Source organism: Stegodyphus dumicola, chromosome 3 (genome assembly GCF_044657685.1).
Source record: "Stegodyphus dumicola isolate Sdum_Otavi_A_Nest chromosome 3, ASM4465768v1".
In the NCBI taxonomy this organism is placed as follows: Eukaryota; Metazoa; Arthropoda; class Arachnida; order Araneae; family Eresidae; genus Stegodyphus; species Stegodyphus dumicola.
In genome coordinates, this window is record NC_140770.1 from 247485367 (window position 1) to 247507535 (window position 22169).

At 31.9% G+C, this 22169-nt stretch overlaps 1 protein-coding gene across 1 annotated transcript in view; it reads left to right on the plus strand.

Annotated features, from left to right (window-relative positions):
- LOC118181125 (neprilysin-2-like) overlaps positions 1-21826 on the plus strand; it is a 98550-nt gene extending 76724 nt beyond the window's left edge. Inside the window, exons 15-21 of the mRNA XM_085812399.1 lie at positions 93-144; positions 283-350; positions 2702-2829; positions 4051-4116; positions 14773-14868; positions 20013-20089; positions 21549-21826. Of these exons, the coding sequence (XP_085668525.1) occupies positions 93-144; positions 283-350; positions 2702-2829; positions 4051-4116; positions 14773-14868; positions 20013-20089; positions 21549-21648 (587 nt within the window). The 3' untranslated portion in view covers positions 21649-21826. The remainder of the gene's footprint in view (positions 1-92; positions 145-282; positions 351-2701; positions 2830-4050; positions 4117-14772; positions 14869-20012; positions 20090-21548) is intronic.
- The last annotated feature ends 343 nt before the right edge of the window (positions 21827-22169 follow it).

A 22169-nucleotide genomic window follows, 5' to 3' on the forward strand; every position in this document is an offset into this window, starting at 1 on the left:
GAAAGTTCGTTATATCTGCATGCTTTTGAATTAATAATACTATTTGTATTATTTGATTATATTCATTCTTTCTCAACTATCTTCCTTTACAGGCATTCCTACAGGAGTTTTACAGGCTCCCATATTTTATAATAATAGACCACAGTGAGTTTATATTATATCTCATGTGCTTCTTTAAGCTTAAACTAATCAGAGATGCTTATAATTATGTTTTTATGATTTCATTTACAATATTCGTTAAATGAGAGAACAGATAAATATTGATACATGTATTTGTTTCAGCTATTTGAATTTTGGATCTCTTGGTTACATTATTGGTCACGAAATAACCCATGCATTTGATAATAGAGGTACAGTAATAATTTACCATACAGTATCAGTGAGCATATAATTAAAGAAAAACAGAACACATACGGATTTCTAAAACCTAAGGAATACGCTAAAATGCAACGCGTAAAGATATTAAAAGAGTGAGTTGATCAGATAAAGTGCGTCGTTTAAAAACAGAGTTCTAGAGAGAAACAAAATTTGCCATTGTCTAAAACTCTATTAAAGATCCAAAAAGATAATGAAGTTGACTTAAATAATTTATTCGGCATCTCGCAAGTTTCTTGCATTGTTATTTATAAATGATTGTACTGCTTCTTCTTCCACACCGCTTCTTCCATTGATGGGAATTTGTGTTTAAACTTGGAATTCTATTAAAATAATCGCAAAGAACTCTTTGACTGACATAAATCGTCACGCTTATAAAAAGCGAGTCATGACAAAAACATGCAGAATTGGGACACTGTGTTAATTAATGCAAATAATCAGTGGTATCCTGCACCCTTTTCTGTACAGTACCCTCCTTTTTGTCTATTATTTAAAAATGGACAAAAAAGTTTGAAAGTTTTAAATTTGATCTCTATAAAAATTCGTGCATCATAAATAATTACTCACGTTTTCGTTGCCAACAACGTATTTCAAATTTATTGTAAAAGCTTGACTATTATCGGCTTAAGTCACACGAAAAATAAATAATGATAAATAAAAATTGAATAAGTAATTAGTATCCATTGAAATACTTAAAACATCAAGTTTTTCAAGGCCTACCAAAATGAATAATTTTGTTTGCTATATTTTCCACGATTTGAATAAACATATGACTTCTCCATTTCGTAAGCTGTGCAATTTTGACGAATGGAAATACACTTATTTATTTCTAATAAAAGGAATCCCTAACCAAAGTCCAATTTTCAATTCCACTAACTTTTCTCGATGACCAGTAGAATATGAACACTGGAGACTAATTTTACTTCATCTAGTATTGCGTACGTACGAGTTCATAGTAATAGATTGAATGCACAAATCTGGTAACAGATTAATATAATTTATTTTTATTAAAAAAATATTTCAGAACTGTGGAATTTTCCACAGAAATATTCATAGAAGTGTTTACAGTATCACACAGTATAATTAATAGTTACACTCCAAAATATTAAGAACGTTAAACAGAACCAATGCAAAGCGCATCTAAAGAGGAAGCTAACTCCGATTTATCTCAGTTCACGCAGAACTACAACTCGCAACAACAATAACTGAGCAACTAAATTCAGATGCTCTTTCCCTGGCAGTTATAGTTTTCAACGGTCGAGTTTTTTCTAGTATTTTCTGCTTCTCGAAGTTACTAGAAAGCAATAAGAATGTAAAATTACGGTTACAGCTAACATAGTGGTCAATTACATTTATTCAATTTCAATGCTTACTAAGGTGATACAGGGACGGAACCCAAATGTTGCCAAATGGTCTCCAAATGTGGAGAGTTTTTGTGATTTCTCGCCAATTTTAGCGACAAAACCGTTGTCAGCTTGGCGATGTCTCACTAATAAATCAAAGATACCCATTTACTCAATGTTAAATGCACTTGCCCCTGCACTCTTACTTTTCCGGCATAGCGTTCTCTTTACGATATGATTCGTCTCGCGCTCCATTACACAGAAAAATACAACAATTTTAATCATAATTCTACTAAAATTACCTATCTAAATACAAAATTCGTAACACTAGCTTACTTTTGTCATAAATATATTCTGAACAAAAGTCTTCATGCAAAACAAACACTCACTCGGCCACTGAAAATAATATTATGATTCAGCAATTTCTATGTTTGATTGCCAGCAAGATTTGTTTAAAATTTGATAGCAAGTATTTTCAAATGCGCATCAAGACAATAAAGGTGATTCAGGTTTTATAAATTTTAATCTTGAAAATAGTCTAGAAACACATGCTTCAGTACTCTGAATTTAGAAGAGTGTAGTGGTTTAAAAATTATTTCCAGCTTTAGAGTTCCTAAATAATAATAATACACTTTTCTGAGGAATTAAATATTACATCGACAAACGTATTTTGAACCAAATCACTTAAAAATATTAAAAAAAAAAAATAGCTGCTCACTTGAATGACATTTTGGGCTTAAAAGAAGATATATTTTGTGCGTTTGCTTCATCCAATTGCACAGATGCGTTTTTACTTTTGCTTTTTCCACACTTTTAAAATCGACGTAAATTTTAGATTAAATACAGTTTTCACAGAATATTGCCTGATTTAAGAATTATATATAGGATTTGTGATACGAATGACATGCTTAAGATCACTTACCGATTGAAAAGAGTTTTGCTTTTCCTCCGAAATACTGAATATGCTGATTATAAAACCATAGGTCGAATATTTGATAAAGATGGCAATAGCAGAAACTGGTGGTCCACAACGGAGGAACAGGCTTTCAACTCGAGAGCGGAGTGTTTTATAGAGCAATATGATAACTATACTGCCGAAAATGGAATGCAGGTAAGATATATTTGAGGCAATCTCATATTTATATGTGTCACATATAGCTTATCCGAATGAGACTGCTTGAAAAATATATAAACAGTATCATATTTCTTAAATTTTAAAGAAAATTATTTCGATCTTATTTCCGCGCAATATGCTGCTGAAAATTAAACAGTTATAGACAAAAAGTAAGAAATTCGGAATCAAATACACAAAGATCCAAAAACGAAATTAAATTCAAACCAGTAAATTTTAAAATTCCCCAAAATATTTAAATAAATCAACCAAAGGCTATAATAATTAAAATCAATCTTAAAAAAAAAAAAAAAAAAAAAAAAAAAAGACATGGGAAGAAAAATTCATATAAATTTGATGCAATGTTAGATCAAACTCAATTAAACCATGTTCCCAGTGGAAAACCACTGCGTTACTGTTCATCCGACATCAGCTGATGAACCATCCTAAATTATTTAATTATAATAGTTTACCCGAAAGTTTTGAATACCTACTCGACTCAGGGCGGTCCATTATAGGAATATACAAAAACAAATCCATATGTAAAAATTCCAATGTGGAGTAAAGTAAAAGAAATTAATAGATACTCTTTACCAAATTTAAGAAGGATTGAGAAATAAAAGGGCAGTTAACTCCTTTCCCTCTGTTGTTACTCTTCACGCCTGTGCGACAAATCGCCAGGCTTACTACTGAGGTCAAGTCACTCGCATGATAGAGAAAAGGGTGAAATCATCATCGAAGTCTGTCAACATATGAAATCACAACTTATGTGAAACCTTACAAATTAGCCTAATGGGTAATTCAGTCCAGGAACTTTGACCGGCCTGTTGGCGGTGTTTATCGTGGAAAACAATGCATTGCCACAGTACAGAATAGACTGCTTCTAATGTCATATATGCATAGCTACATCTGCAGCTCAGAAATTTTGAAGCAAAGCTATGATTTTCGAACTATAGCTGATAGTTAAAGCTAATGTCAATTTGAAAAACTAGTTCACAAGTGCGCCCAACAATATTTATGAACTCTAAGGCATCGGTTTATGCGTTGCGAAACACGTAAATAAAACGTGTGACATGTCCTTACCCATATGAATTTATACGTTAGATGAGAGTGAACAGGAATACATGCAGTGACCTTCCTTCAACACTTATTGCTATTACGTCTTTATTTACACATGCTCAAACCATTACATATATTATGATAAAATTGTGTTATTTGTAGGTAAAAGGCATGAACACGCAAGATGAAAATATAGCTGACGGCATTGCTTTGAAAGCAGCTTATCTGGTAAGAAAAATATTTGAATATTTATAAAAACCCATAAACCCGTAGTTTAAAATCTCAGTGTAAGACAGAACGAGATGAAGTATTGCGTATGATAGAAAACGTTTATGTTTAAGCGCAACAAAAAATGGTGATTGATTCACAATTACCTAAGATTTTCTAAAAATTATATTTAACTTGTAAGGATTATATTAATCTTATAATTGTTATTCTTAGTTTTGAAACTCTTTCCTTTATTCTCTTGGTTCTCATATGCAACTACCTGCCAGAATGTGTTTTCAGTATCGTATTTTGTGTAAATGAGGCAGAACCGGTGTTTAATGGGATGTTCAGTCACTTCCGTAGAAGCACGTGTTCAAGCCAGATCCAAAGTGTATCAGTATTGTAGAATTTGATTTAATTCACAGTATGAGAGCACGAAGTAATATTTAAATGGTTTATTTAATAGAAAGAAATAAAAGTAATTAAGAAAAGTATATAAAGATGAAGTTAACGGTATGCAGGATTAACATAATGATGCACCAACAGTCCTTTTACACCTAAAGGCATAACATCAAAAGCACAATCTAAGTTCATAAACTCTTGAAGACGTGTGAGCCGTCTGCTCACGTCTGCCCTCCTCTCTCGACCAGGTCTCAGCGCTGTCTGGGATTATTCTTACTACGCTGGGTGATGCTATACTGATGACGTCATAATCCTGGTATTCTAATTCAGCATTGGACGTTGATGACTCCCACAGCTTCGGCCAGCCTGAAGAGGCATCGTCCTCGATGTCTGTTGAATGGACATCACCATCATGTACCTGCAAAGATAATAAAAAAACAAAAAAGAAAGAAAAAAGAGTATCAGGTCCTTAGGCTTTGAGCTGATACAAGCATTAAATCAATTTGACCATGGCTTCATATGGTCAGCCGCAGTAGATGTCAAATTTGGTCCTTCATGGTATCCTACTTTCTCGACTTCATATCTGTCATTTAATCTTACAGCTATGATTTTATACGGTCCATGAAATTTTGGTCGTAGTTTCAAACCAGTCCCATATTGAGTTCTCTGAATGGCTACCAAGTCGCCAATCTTGTATAGTTTCGGTTTCTTACGTTTCTTGTTAAATTGTTTACGATTCTCTTCTTGAATCCTCAAAATGTTGTTTTTCGCATCTTCTCTCATTTCATCACGTTCTTGCATCAATTGCTTCAAATATTCTTCATTCAATATTTCACTAATTCTCAAATCTTCTTTATTCTTCATTTTCGTGCCTATGAGAAGCTCAAACGGTGAATATTTCGTACTTCTCGTAGTCGTACTGTTGATTATTCTCTGAACATCTGGAACATACTTAAACCATTTCGTTGAATCTTCATGTAATAATTTTGACAAAACCGGAATCAAAATTCTATGAATTCGCTCAATTTGTCCGTTACCTCTTGGAATACCGGTAGTAATTTTGACATGTTCTATTCCTTCTTCAGTACAATAAGCTGAAAATTCTTTCGAAGTAAAGGCACTACCTCGATCTGAAATGATTCTGGCTGGATTTCCAAATACAGTCTGTTGTTGCTTCAATTTTGAAATAACTTCTTGCGTAGTTGGTGATTTCACTGGATAGAACCAAGTAAATTTCGTAAAAGCGTCGACAACAGTTAGAATGTGTTGGTATCTCTTGTTCGTTGATGGAAGAGGTCCAATAAAGTCGATATGATACGTACTCAAGGGAACGTTTTCTTTTGGTACAGGATGAAGACATCCTTCTGCTTTTCCTTGCTTCTTGTTGTACAGTATACATTCTATACAGTTAGCAATTACTTTTTCAACTTTGCATTTCAGTCTGGGAATATAGAATTCTTGCTCTACGGCATTCACAGTTTTATCTACAGCAAAGTGACCTTTTTTATGTACCTTCTGTATGATTTCGTTCTGTAAGGATTCTGGCACTACTAGAAGATCTTTACCATTTTCAAATTTGTACAAAATATCATTTCTCACGAAGAATCCATTTTCTTCTCCCTTCTCAACTAAATTCTTTATCAATTTCACATGTTCATCTTCATTCTGTTGTTGTGCTAACCGAATCTTCTCAGTTACATCGGATGTGTATGATGTTAAAATTAGAGCATTTCTACTTAAAGCATCAGCATGTTTCATTTGGCTTCCTGAACGATGTACAATTTCGTAATCGAATTCTTCAATAAACATTGCCCATCTCGCAATTTTAGGAGTTAAATCTTTCTTATCTAAAGTTTTCTGAAACGCACTACAATCAGTTACAATTTTGAATTTAGTCCCTAACAAATAGTTTCGAAATTTCTTCAGAGCTTCTATTACTGCAAGGGCTTCTAATTCGTAACTACAGAGTTTCTCTTGCTGCGGTGAAGTCTTCTTACTCATATACTGGATTGGGTGATAATTACCATCATCAGACAATTGGAGTAGTACCGCACCAAAGCCTTGAATACTAGCATCAGTATGAAGTTCTAATGGATATCCTTGCCTAAATATGTGTAGAACAGGTGCTTGAGAGAGAATTTCTTTCAATCTCCAAAAAGCTTCCTGTTGTTCGGAATCGAACTTAAAACCAATACCTTTTCTAAGTAAGTCACTAAGAGGTTTAGATATTTTAGCATACTGAGGAATGAATTTACGAAAATAACCTGTTAGTCCTAAAAAGCTTTGTAGTTGTTTACAGTTACGCGGTTGTGGAAAGTTTCGAACAGCAACAGTTTTGGAAGATGATGGTCGAATAGTTCCGTTTTCAATTACATGTCCCAAAAATTCAATTTTACGTTTTAAGAATTGGCACTTTTTGAAATTTATTTGTAATCCATACTCCGAAGCAGTTTTGAGTACTCTTTCTAATTTGTCTAAACATTCAACTTCATCATTAGCCGGTATAACTATATCATCCATATAAATAATTAGTACACCTTCATTTAGCAAGTCACGAAATACTGAATAAATATATCTTTGAAAAACATTTGGACTAATACATAAACCAAAAGGAGCTTTAAGAAATTCGTAGATACCATTATGTGTTACAAAAGCGGTATATTTGGTGCAATATTCGTCTATGTCTACATGGAAAAAGCCATTTTTCAAATCTAGTTTCGTGAAGACTTTTGACTGCTCTAAACGATCAAGTACTTCCGAAATTAAAGGCAGTGGAAATTTGTCTTTAATAATCTTCTTATTTAATTTCCGATAGTCTACGCATAAACGTTCCGAATTATCACGCTCGTTACACAAAACAATAGGCGCCGAATAATTAGAATTGCTAGGCTTTATTATGCCCTCTTTTAACCATTCCTTAATTTGATCGTCAACAACTTTTTGTTCCGCAAAAGACATGTATCTTCTATTTTGACAGACAGGAATATCATCGCATAAATTTATTTGCATCTTGAAGTCAGATTGTCTATTTTTCCGAGGCTGGTACGAATTAATTAAATTACATAGTCTTTCTTTATGTTCTACATTCGAAATATGCGATAAATCAATCTCGTTGACAGAAATAGCATTCACCAGATGTGAAAGGTAATTAAACGTCGCGCTACTTCCGCTTTCAGGACTTTTGTTTACATTAACAGAGACGTCAGACGATCGCGAAGGGTCATAAGCATTCTTCAATGAGACAGCAATATTCAAATTTCCCATAACGCAAAGAACGTTAGAATTTCGAGATGACTCAGCAGTTATCAAGTTTACATTACTTTTATTCCGATGAAAAATTATTTGAAGGCCATTCTCGGTAAAAGAGAAATTAAACTGATTCAATACATCTAAACCTAATACAATTTGATTACATAACGACTTAACAACATAAATTTTAGTACGCAGTGAAAAACTATCAATTGAAATATCAGAAATGAAAAAGCCGATGGGGTACGTTTGCTTTGATTCAATTCCGTTTAATGTGATATCGCTACAATTTAAATTAGGAGAACCAATCTGCTTATGTAACTCTACGCTGCATATCGTTACATCTGAACCAGTGTCAACTAAACTATCAACTAATGATTATTTATTTCTACAGTCTTCATAATTCTATGCTTGTCGGAAATTCGTTGAATTAAAGCTGCTTGTTTCTCGGGGGTCTGCTCTGGACAGTTTGTTGAATAATGCCCGAACTTCTTACATTTTATACATTTTACACCCTTTGATTTGTTTACACAATGCTTAGAATAATGCCCAAATTCCTGGCAATTAAAACATTTGACCTTATTAACGTTAGATTGATTTCGGTTTGATGACGAAAGCTTACTTCTATCTTTAACTTGAGTGTCTACTTTCGGTTTCGGATTTTTAAACTTATCATTGTCCGATCTCATTTTATCATAAATTTTAAGCCTTTGTTTAAATTCAGTTATTGTTTCGCAACCATATAGTATAGTTTTCCTCACTACCGAATCGGGAATACCATCAATAACATATTTAATTAATGAAGCATCTTCAATGTTACCTCGCGAACACATTTCTTTCATTTTCAAAAAATACTCATCTAAAGATTCATTAGGCATTAATTTACGTTCACATAACATTTCATGCAACTCAGCAGAATTAAAAGCTTTACCATATTCAGATTTCAAAAGCTTTTTTAACTTACACCAGTCATTAACTTTCGGTTCACTCTGAATAAATAGTTTCGCTTTACCTTTTAATGATCTTTTAGCAAAAACTAATTTATGCAAATCACTCAATTTTAAAGAATTTATAACGTCTTCAAATTCATCAATCCATTTATCAACATTTTCATATGCATTACCAGAAAAAGGATTAACAATACTTTCAATATCAGAAAAACTAAGATGAGGTTTCAAATAATCTTGAATTGGAAGCTGCATACTGTTGTTTACTTGAGACTCATTAAAACCAGGATTGTCTCTTTCATTATCATCAAGCATTACTTCAGAAAATTTATTAATAGTTTCATCTTCAATATCACTATTTACTTCATGCAAAATATTTTCAAATAGTACAGATAAATCACATAGGAAAGAGACAATTCGGGTTACGACTTCCGTTTTTGAACCTTCTGAATTTATGCACAATACATTGCAAACTTTAATTAACTCATTCAAAGTAAAACTATTCTGCACTGTATCTATTTTCTTATTATATTCTTCAGAATCTGGTTTAAATACAAAGCCAGACAATTCACGTAATCGTTTCTGGTTATTTCGATCTCCATCAGTATTAAAAATAAGCTTATGCAAACTTTTGATTTCAGAACTTTTACTGTTCTTTAAAGCTGCTTCCAATTTTGTAATTTCTACTAACTTCATATTGGAAAGAAAGTTTTGTACTCACCCGACAGATGATCGTCGTCAATTGGGTAATCCACACTTTATACGAGTAATCCAATAAATCGAATAACTTGTGACAACAGTTCACTCAGTAGTTCAAAGCACAGTTCTACTACTTGCACACGTTTTCAGTTCCAGGCCCCACGATTGGGCGCCATATTGTTTTGTAGAATTTGACTTAATTCACAGCATGAGAGCACGAAGTAATATTTAAATGGTTTATTTAATAGAAAGAAATAAAAGTAATTAAGAAAAGTATATAAAGATGAAGTTAACGGTATGCAGGATTAACATAATGATGCACCAACAGTCCTTTTACACCTAAAGGCATAACATCAAAAGCACAATCTAAGTTCATAAACTCTTGAAGACGTGTGAGCCGTCTGCTCACGTCTGCCCTCCGCTCTCGACCAGGTCTCAGCGCTGTCTGGGATTATTCTTACTACGCTGGGTGATGCTATACTGATGACGTCATAATCCTGGTATTCTAATTCAGCATTGGACATTGATGACTCCCACAGTATTTGTCTCATCTGGAGAATTATATCTGCGAATGTCAATACGAGTCATGACCAATTCGAGATTCAAATCATGAACTGGCAAGAGCAGGAACTTTTCCCCTGCTGAGTTGCTGTATACTCACCGAAGTAGCAACATTCCGTAGAAGCGCTCAGAACGGTTCTGCGAGTTCTGCTTTCTGGCCATGTCGTTGCTTTAAGTCTACCTCACTATGTCCGGCCGTAGTCTTACGTGCATGTTAGGTTTCATCGGTGAAGTTTAAATAAGGTCCAATTCCGTTAGCTATTTCTGTACAGCTCTGTAAGTTATCGTTAGAATTTACTAACAAGGAACTTAATAACTTGTTACTTTCTTATTTTTTATCTTACGTTAAAGCCCAAGTGGAGGCTTTCTAGTAAGCCCGAGAGAGGGACGACTGTTATTATTCTTTGAGTTGATTAAAAGGGTATTTTAAACTTTCTTTGGGTTTGTTTCTATATTTGTAAGAAAGAACAGCAAATAGTCACTATGCGCTTCACTAGTTTTAGTTGCTATAAACTAAATTATGATATATCAGATTTCTATAATATGTAGTAATTAATTATTTGCTCCGTGTGTAGTACGTGTAACTGTAATATATTTTCCATGGATATGATCATTAATACAAGACAGAAGTCACTATAAGTCAGGAGATAAATACGAATTTCATTTGTGTATGTTAAATATACATCATTTCCATGTGAATAAAATTATAGATTTTTTTGGAAGTTGCATTACATTATTGAAAAGAGTAGGAACTTAAGAGTAGTAACTTGTTGTTGTTGTCGTGTCTATGACAAAGTGCAATTTATCATAAAGTAGGAATCCTGCTCTTGAAATTGTTATTTAACTTCTAGAAATAAAAATTTTCGAGATTTCAGTAAAATTCGATTATGATTACAGTATAATGCAACTTAAATAATTTCAGAAGGATCAGTTTAATTCTAATAATTATTTTCTAATAGTTATCTTAATACCAGAAGTTTAAACTGGTGTTTGAATAATGCTTTCAGATCAACAGCAAACAATAAATTAAAATTAATTTTCCAGTTTTAATTTGAAATATGCATTTGCTATGAAATCTTGATTACATATGTTATTGATTATTCAACTTTCATAGACACCTTTGAAATCTCCGAGAAATATTTGGCAATACAGTACAGGAATAGAAGACGCAAAAGCAACTTTTCAAAATCTTCAGAACGTTCTTATGTATAAATGTAAACCATTGCAGACTTGATATATAATTTAAACATCAGTTAAACAAATGAGCCATAATCCAAGCCAAATATAAGCCCTCTAATAAAAGAAATGCGATGTGTTAAATTGAGAACACAGTTAGAATTCCAGTGAAAGTACAGATATATTAAAAGTTCTGAAAGATGAAAATATGCTTTTTTCACAAAATATATCACATTTATTATTTTTTCGACGAATACAGTTAATCCAAGAGGCAGATTCACAGGTGATATGTAGTACAGTTTCACTGCACATATGAAAATTCTACACTCATATACCTGTCATGTTACATTGGGAAGGAGCCATTCCGATACTGCCTTGATACAGGCAATAATAAATTTTAGGACGTTTTATTTTTCACAAATTGTTTTATATTGAAATATTAGAGGCAGCTGATGTCATAAATAAAATAAAATAAAATAATCATAAAATAAAATTAATGTCAAATATAGATTCAGATTATATTATACTGGAATAATACATACCGTTGAGATCGGAACAAAATAAATTTAATGTTAACTATAAATTCCGATTACATACTTCAAAGATTCTCAACAAACATTGTTTAGTATTGTTTAGTTATGCCTCTTACGCCTTTACATTAGAGTTAAAATATATCTATAGGTATATTTTCCAAGACGAAAAAAGCACCGGTTAACATAGGATAGATAATTACTTTTTATTCAGTTTCACATTATTTAATCATATTACTGTTATGAAATAGATATCACTCTTTATTTAACTACCAACATGGAACTTTAACCCGATAGTTAAATATTTTTTTCAATTTAAAATTATTTAATCATATTAGTTTTAATAAGAGCCTTTTCAGTTTTACAGTTCTGCTTCCACTCTATCAGGAGAAAAACTCCCCTCAAGTTGACTCCGACGGGGTTCATTCTTCCGCAGACTAGTACTAACGAAGAGTCCCCATAACTGGCAGAAAATACTTTTTCTAACTCATGAGATTTCTTGAAAAGAGTAAAAAATTTTTAATTTGTAGTGAATTCTCAGTCATCAGCCTCAGGCCCGGCTACTTCTTTCGACGCAGTCAACTGGCCTCCCGGAGCGTAATTCGTAATTGCATAGCGGTACTGCGACCGAAGGGGTACGGGACAGTGGACTTCTGTTTATTTTATGTTATGTTGCGTGATCTATGTCCCGTTTTAAATAAAACTGTTGCAGTGTTTCTCAAGCCCAATATAAAATTATTAAAACATCTTAGATTCTTGTGTGAAAACTTTCAATTAGACCAAATTTAAGTAATTGTGAAAACTCACTATCTGGTTGAATGAATTTGAAATAAACACAAATACATGTTTATACTGCGAAACAAATGCAAAATAAAATGTAAAGGATAGGTTTCAAAGGATTCGATGTCACAAGAACAGTAGAATCCCATCGGTCAGCATTCGGAGCGCCACCCATGGTTGCGATGTCGATGTACATTTAAGAATTATGCCTCCCGGATCCATGTTTTTCCTTTCATCCGGCCTTCTTCAAAGATGAATTTCCAACATCTTGCTCCAGTCTCTAAGCATCAAATATCACCTCTCTGGCGAAGAATCCAGCGACCACACTTTGTTATAAAGCCCAAAACGTCATCTTCCTAAGCCAATGATACCAAAGACGTCAAATATTTGATGAGCGTCTCCTCTCTAAAACTATTAAAACTGCAGAAATTACTAAGGCAAGTCCTTGAGTCAGAAGGTTAGCAAGTTGTAATGCACGAAGAGTCACGTCAACCTTTTCCAACGGCCCTGTTATGGTAAATATTTAGTAAATATATTCTTTATGATAGCCTCGCAGTCACGAAGGAAGTCCCGCCTATGTTAAGCGAGGGCAGTTAACAATTAAGCGACCGCCATTTCCTCGAAAATCGATTTCAAAATAGGTCTAGAAGTAAAGTTCCAATACCAACATTTTTGGAGTAAGAAACACAAATCATAATGTATTACATTATTTTTAATGATCAATCACCTTAACATTTGCCTAAAATTTTCATCATGGCTACTAGGTGGTGTAATATCAGAAATAGACATAAATTAAAAACTCTCTACTAAAGGAACGGAGGAAAAAATGAAATTAGCAGAATTAGTTACGAATTAAGTATAATAAATTAATTAAGTATAAACACCATTGAATGGAAAACAAAGGAATAAAATAAAAAAAGAAGTAAATAATCACGAGGGTAATAGCGTAATAGCATATCTTGCCGAAAACTATCAATGCAGGAAATGATCAAAAATGTAATTCGAAATAATACTTGCGAGGGAAAGAAATCCATTTAAGAAAACAAGATTAAAATACTAATTTCATTAAAAGTACAATTTAGGTTTTTTCATCAAAAGTTCTTTAAAGCATTATAAATTTCCCATTTTAAGCATATTACAATTACAACTCAAATAAGAAAAATTCTTAACATACTTAAGTGAAACCTTAAGGAACATCTTTAAGTAAAATCCTTAATTTTTTGAGAGCAACCAAAATTTGAAATTAAAATTATTATCTTAGAATTTGGCATTAAAATGAAAGACATTATTAAAAATTAGTAATTAGAAATCAAGCAAATTACATAATAATGTTCTCTCTAGCAGTCGGTAGTTTATTCTTCTCAAGGTTTGCATATTTTTTATTAGTCATAGATTTCCCTTACCCTACTCTTATTATTGCACGTTCTTTTCTTTAACACAATCTATTTCAATCGTTCATCCAGGACTTATGAGATGCTTTACATAGATGTTATTCATAATTATAAATTCTAAATGCGAAAGATTTATACTTTCTACTAAATAGAAGCACGCTAATTACATCTAAACGCTTAGAAATCTATCAAATAGCGAAATGTATCCTGTAAGGATATTATTGTTAAGCATGTCTCTAAACGCAGCATATTTGTGAACGACAAACACATAAACATAAAAAAAGAGACAGCATATTGATAATAATTTCTCAAAATCAATAGTTACGGATTTAAAGGAAACCTAAAATATATCTGATTAAATTTTGGTAAATTTTTCAATGAATCGACAAAGCTTTATCAAAGAACTAGAAATCAATGAAAATTTAATTTATATTTATTAGAAAAATTAAAAACACTGGAGCAAATCTTTTCATATTTTTAAAATTGATAATACATTTTTACTTTGTTAGCATAAATTATATTATCTATACATGTAAAGAAGGAAGTTTGTTTGTTTGTTGTCCTTTAATAACTATCGTCGCCAAACTTTGTACGGTTCTTTTCTGAGTCTTGGAACAAGTCAACGTGCACCTTCTTCCCCCCCCAAACAAAAACTGATGTGTACACTACATGACTTCCTTGAACGGAATATTAAATTATACGCATTTTTTCTTGCATTTCATTTAAACTTATTGGATTGAATTAAATCGACTTCGTCGATAGCGCATAAACCACAATAGAATAAATGCGTTCTTTAAAATTCACTATATTTGTTTACCATACCATAGCGACATTCTTTAGAAGACTCAATTGAGTCGATTGTCCAAATATCAATGCCAGTTTTCCCGATAATCAAAGTTCAACAGTATTTATATTAATTTGCTTTTCGATAATTTTCCATAGGCATATCAGTCGTGGGTGAAAGATCACAAAAGGGAACAAAAGCTGCCTGGATTGGATTATACACCGAATCAGTTGTTCTGGATACAAGCAGCGAACGTAAGTTTTGAATTTCCCATGACCCCATCTAAATATTCTTTGATAGTTTATTGCCTGATGCGAGGGAAATATTGCCCGATGTTGTCCTGAATCATGTTTAAATATTCGACATTAAAAAATTAACTATATTTTTTAAAAATACTATATATTAATTAAATACGTGATCATAAACATGAAGCTAAAATATAATTTAAAAATGGAATATATATATTAAAATTAATTTCAGCCAACAAAAGTATAGGAAGGTTTTTATTAGTGCTTCAAGAAATGCCGTTTTCATTTGATATCTTAAGACATTTATATCTTTTTCATTCTTAATTTGCGAGATTAAAGGGTGCTACTTTGGTAGACGGTTGCACGGATTTTTGGTGATTTACTTTGGCGCAATTGTTGGCGCGGTTTTTACAATTGTCAGCGGTTTTTACAATCGTCAATATAATCGGTGTTTACAATGCGCAATATACGTAAAAACGCTGTTTTTTTAACAGCGTACGTATATTTTACGTATATTGCGCTTAGTAAAGTATTCGAAACTTTAAAAAAATAAATATCGTTAAAAATAATGGATTAATTTTTCATTGAAAACTGTTTTTTAAGATGGAAAGTAAATGTAAATAAATAAATTTACTACGAGTATAAAATACTAAAGAAAGGTTAAATTATTACTTTCATATAGCACAGAAATAGAATAGAAGCACCGCTATAAAAACATTGTGCCAACGTTTAATTGGATTAAAATATTACGTAGATTGAATAGCGAATTTAAAACTATCATACCAACGTTTGAAAGAATTAAAATATGACTTAAATTCAAATACTTTAAAATAAGTAAATAAGAACGCTTCATACACTAGAGCTAAGATTATTAAGCAATTAAATTATTGCCGGTAAAAAAGGAGGAATGTATACTTTTTGTACCGTTTCAGCTGTTATTTCTTCCACCATGACCAAAATACCATATACGGCCGTCCTCAGAATCGCCTCTTCTAACGATCTTCATCTGTGATCCACATTTCTCGCACTTCATTGAAGAAGCGATTAGCAAGGTTTCCTTCAAAAATTAAAAAAAAATTCCGCTAACCCTTGTAATAATTTATAAATAAGTCTTTGATTAGGAAAGCCAGCTTGGCCAAAATAAGGTCTCAAAGGACAATGTTTTTGATTCCGATACCAATAATTCTTGGTTTACCAATAGCAACATTAATCTTTGATAGGGACATATCCGTTTCCTATGAAATCTAAGGAATTCGAAGAGAGGAATAATACAATTTTAAAATGGCGCGGTAATGCACAAATATTTAACCAATCAGAGAACTGATTACATCACGCCTTGAATTAAAATTATTTAAATAACCATACATAATAAAATCATTTAAAAAAATGCAAAATTAAATTGTATTTTAATATTTGAGACCCATAAATAATGTTTAAACATTAGATTAAATTTATATATATTAAAACCAATTGCTTTTAAAGCAAGGTGACGTCATTAATTACATCATCCACAACATAAATTATATAAAATATCATACGAAATAAAATTTTTATTTCAAATAAAAATGCAAAATTAAATTGTTTTTTTTTTAATATTTAGAAGCCATAAATATTATTTAAAACACGTAATTTATGCATAATAAAACGCATTATTTTTTTAATAAAATGACAACAAAGTATCGGTAGCCATTAATAACTTGTCCAGCAATGGGTTTACCATAGGTCGTATCGCCAAAAAAAAAAAATCGCCAAAATCCGTGCAACCGTCTACTAAAGTAGCACCGATTAAGGCTTCTAAAAGACATATATTTGGTAAAGCAACTTTTTCCTAATATTTAATTTTGGATGGTAGCCTTTGCAAACAGAAATCACGTAATGGGATCGAAATACAAATCCCAAAAAGTCCATTTGGTTATCTGATAATAATTTTATTAGGAACAATAACTACGATCACCGTTTCTATTTATTTCCATTTAACTTAACTTCTATTGATTAATATTTATGTTATCAGAAGACTAAATGTTTTTCTATTATTTCATTAAGTTCTTAATCATGTGAATTATATCATAAAGAAGATTAAAAAATATCCTAAAATATATAATCGACTGTATGCAGATATTATGTCGTATTTGCAGACGAGCTCTATGTTGAAGAAGCACTATGTGTAAGTTGTGACTTCTCGAGTAGCAGAAGTCCGATTCAAAAGGGGAAACAATATGAATTGAAGGTGAATTTCTTCTCATTAGCCAGATTAACTGTCCGCTAAATTTTCATTCAGTAAATGCTGATCAAATGTTAGTTTTCGGAGAATTCCCCAAGATTAAAGCAGAAATATTTATTCCATTGGTGTTTCGCATAACGAATGCTTGGCACAATTAACGTTACGGATAAACACGAGCATGGCCAAAAAAAATCCTGCATAACGAATCGGTCTCACATTACACATCGCAATACGACGAAATGGGAGTTCTTTTAAATTCTACTCAACATAAACTGTGTAAAAACAGAAGAAGAATAGTTTGACTGGGCACAAATACATTCAAGGGTATACCAGTCCTCCTTTTTTACAACTACGTTAGTGCAGATTTGAAAGAAAAACCTCTATTATTTTATGACGCGCAGAAATCCAGTATTTTAAGAAACATATTATTAAATCTAGGCTGTTTATATTGTGGAGATGTAAGAAAACAGTGTAGGTAATCCTATTGATTTTGAGGAGCTAAAGGTGGGAGTTCTTTGGTTCAAAAGTATTTGGATTTAGAAAGGCTTGTTATGCAACAAAGAAAGAAATTGAAGAAAGAGAGGAATAATTAACCCTAAAAAAATCGGTCAAAAAGGACTAAAATCGCATGGGATGAGGAAGTGTACATTAGTAAAATAACAATAAATTACTTTCCTATTCCAGAATAACCTATTCCAGAATTCCGTTCTAGGAACAGCTGTCTTAGGTTTAAGTGTTCTCTTCAGGATTCAGGCTCCTTTCAATTCCTGAAGTATAGCGTCTTAGAGTATTTCCTGAAGTATAGCGAACTTGAAAGTTATGTTATTTCAGATATTATTATATTATTCAAGATTTATAAGATAACTTTGATGTTTTGAAAGACATCAGAATGATCCAGAAGGAATGTTTTGAACTTTGATTTTGTGACAGGCATCAGAAGGATCCAGAAGGAATGTTTTGAAGTCATTCAGAAAATATTTAGCTGAACTTGAAGTAGCTTGTTTCCTGACTGCCTTCAGTCTGAAATGCTGCATAATGATGTCGTTGTGAAGCTAATTGTTTTCAAAGCATTGAATATAGATAAGGCGGAAGGAGCTGCTAAGAAGAGCTCCGAAATCAGTGCAATTCGTTCTTTGGGCAATAAGGAAATGTAGATAGAAATTTATTCTCGGGAAGAGAAGAGAAAGCAAAGGAACCAATGCCTATATACTAGCCTCAGGAAGCTTCTAAAAGCGAGGAAAGACAAGCTGAAGTCAAACGAGAACACTTTTTAAACACTTTTTGAAAACACCTCCAAACTCGCAAAAATTCAGAGATAGGTATTCAAAATCATAGACAGCTATCTTCCACCTAGAGCGGAAGATAAAGAAGATTCTCACTGAACTGAACTGAAAAGGATTATTATTGTAGCTTCCCATCCCCGTGAAGTTGATTATTACTCTCTGAAATGCGTTCTGATTCCTTTATGAATATCCATTAATAGCTTGAATGCATGTTCAAAAATCCTCTAGTGACGAATTGTCCGAAAACATAGGTAGTTTTATCTCTTATTCGATGCTTAACAGTGATTTATTATTCAATGAAAATAATAGCGTTGTTCTAAGAAAGCTTTATCAAACATGTTTCAAAATCATTATTTGTTTATTTCTCAATTTGTTTTAACAATCCCTTTATTTTCATAAATATAATATTTGTAGTTTGATGATTTTTAAAACCACCTATTTAAAAAAAATATTATTTATCTTTCACAGTGATTAGGTTTTAAAGGCCGCTTAGATATCTTTAGACTTTCTGATATTGGAAACATAAAAACCAGAAATTGAAATAATTTGTTAATTATTTAGTAATCAAAAAAGTAAATTTATGAATACTCACTTCAAACAAGCGACAGCATTTCCAAGTTAGATATGAGTCTTTTGCCAAGAATGATATGAGAATATGCCAAACCTGAAGTGATCTAGAAAATTTTTGTCTTGTTACACGTGGCAAAGTAGAAGATAACAACGCAATTCTTTAGTAAAATTACTAATTCTGCAAAAATAATGAGGCCTACAGTAAACCAATTTTCAGTAATTAAATGATTTCTTCAAAAGTAAGAAATAAAAGAATTTTAATCATCGCAACCTGTTCACCTAACAACAGTAGCTATTATTTTTTCTTTATTTTTGCCTAGTGGTTTGTGAATGGGGAATATATTAGTTCGAGTATAATTCAGTAATTATATTGTGAAAAGTCGAAGTTCTAGCCGATTAAATAAGAACGTAATTTCGCTTCACGGGGATGGGAGGCCATTTATACTCTACTACTACAACAAAAAAAAATTCAATTAAGGGAAAAAAGTTACTGTTCTAAAGCTAACGGAATCTGTCAATCCAATAAAACGCAAATTATTCTAAAGCTTAGTAGAAATGACAGAAAACAGGTTTTTAGATCCTCTGGTATTATTTCTGCAACAAGCCTCATTATTAATAATAATAATTATATTTTAATTATTATTATTAATAATGAGGTTTGTTGTGTAACCGAATTGTTAGTTTAGTTAAAAGCAAATAAATAAATATCAGTATTTCAAGGAAAGCTGAACTTGTTGAGTAAGTAGCTAACTAAGAACTACTTAGCTTGCTAAAGGTTTTATTAGCAAAATAACCAAAATGCCTAGGTCGGCCAGAAATGTCACCAAATAAAATAAAAAAAAGACCACCAAGCCCTGTGAAAATTCACCTAAATCACCTATTATATTTTCAAATAAGAAAGAGGAATTTTTTAAGACCAAAAGTCCCTCTGGTGATTTCTCATATATTTGAAGATAATTAAATGGTTATACGAATAAAAATAGTTTCTGTGCTTTTATAATTTTGATTTAATTTATGCTATATTTACTAGTCTAAATGCAGCACGCTTGTAAGTATTATATTAAAAATTGTTTCAGATATGGTGCGAGAAATTACAACCTGAAACTCTGAGAAATATCATTACCTATGCTCCTTATAGCCCATCCAAGTTCAGGTGAGAGGAATCAGAATTTTATTTTAAATAATAGAAATTTCTTTGGAATGAAAACATCTGTAGTTGCTTAGACAGAAAAATTATTATATATTTAATATCTAAGATATGCGTTTCCATTTAAAATACTTAACGCTCCATTAATCAATAAGTATACATCAATACGTTAAATGAACTTCATCCGAAAAGGATAGCATTTCGCAACTAAAATTTACGTAATGCTTCTAAATATGTATTTTACCTTATTACTAAATAAAATTATTTAAAATACATTAAGTCCGTTCATGATATATTTGCCGTGTTCATGGCAGTAAAGAAGAATGTAACTAAAATTGATATTTCATAAGTTCAGTAAATCCTGCTGTACAATTCAGTTTTAAACTTGAAGCATTATATTCCTTCAATGACATTCTAATCAAATCAATTTAGTTTAATTTCAGTACTAATGTGCATCATAATTCTGCTTCGGTTTATCTTTCCTTCGCTATAAATCTTATAACTCAGTTAATTTCATTTCTTAATATTCTTTTGCTTACCTCATACTTGAACCTCCCACATTTTGCCCCTTCTTTAAATCAGGTGTAAATCAAGAACTGTAATATTTAAGATCGTTTGTAATTGATAACTGAGGTTTTACCTATTAATTGACATAGTTAGCTTCAGCAAAGTTGTAGAAATGCACAATTTATTTATGATATTAACCTTTTGACTACTAACAGGACATATATGAATTACTAAAAGTTTCAAAATTCCTGCTGGGTCAAAAAGTACTTAGAATCTCCTAAATGCTTAGGATCATCTTCGAATAGTTGGAAAATCAAGACGCCGCTATGCTCTTTGTACACAACTGAACATGGAGAAAAGAACAAATATGTGTTGCCTAATGTGTAATGTTAGGTTATGCAAAGAATTCTTTACCCTAAATCTATTTCATAAGTTTTCCAGAATAAAAGATGTGCTAATAATAAGTAAATCATTACGTGTGGGACATTATTTATCCTACCATTAACTACGGCTGGGACTTATGTGTCCCAGCCTTTGGCTTGAAAACCGTTTGCGCCCCAAAATATCCCAGATGCTAAATTTACCTTATTTATGACATATTTTGTTCACTGGGATAGAAAACGGGGTAATAAGTTTTCAATTCGCAGTCAAAGGGCTAACTTATATCGAAAACAGCATAGATCATGGTGAGTATGCGCTTGTACTAATTGAATCTGACAAACTATTCCATCTTCAGAGTGTTTGTCCTGTGACTGAACATCTTCAGTAATTATTGTTGCCATTGTTCGCAACCTTAGTTGATACAGAAAGTGCTGCTAGAACTTCTAAATTTTAGTATTTCGTGTTCCAATATCTTTTTTGAGTAACCCAACTAATATCAAAATAAAAAAAATCTCAGTGTTACTATAAATTAATCGTAATCTACAGAAATGAATTAAATATTTGTCATCTCTTTCAGAGTGATAGGACCAATGTCTAATCTACCAGAATTTGCTAAAGACTTTCAGTGCAATGTAACTTCTGAAATGGTGCGAAAAAACAAGTGTCAGGTTTGGTAGAGAAGTCAGCTCAAAATTTAATTTTAGAAAAGGATATGCTATGTCTTTATATTAATACTATTGATTAGCTGTTATTAATAATGTAAGGATTGTGTGCAAGGATTTTATATGTAAAATTTTATATGATTTTACATTTAATAGCATTTTTTACCTAAATAAAGTGCTGAAATTCCTGTTATCATGATTTTTGTAATACTAATTTATACATATCTAATCATGACAAAAAAGTTTCAAATTTCACAAACATTTCGTATAATAAAGAAACCATTTACACAATTACAAAAAAAAAAAAAAAGTGATAAAATAGATAAACCTGAAACGTCCCTAGAGAACGTTCCTAAAGACTATTTAGCAAAGCATCATCTTTCTGAATCTACAGCGTAACTTGAGTAAATATTCAGGATTGTAGTTTCAAAGGTTCGACAAAATCGTTCCCTTAAGCTGCAGGAACGAAAATGACGACAAAGAAATTTCTGCTGAAGTGATGACAACAAAAACAAAATCGAAAACCTTCCAGCTAA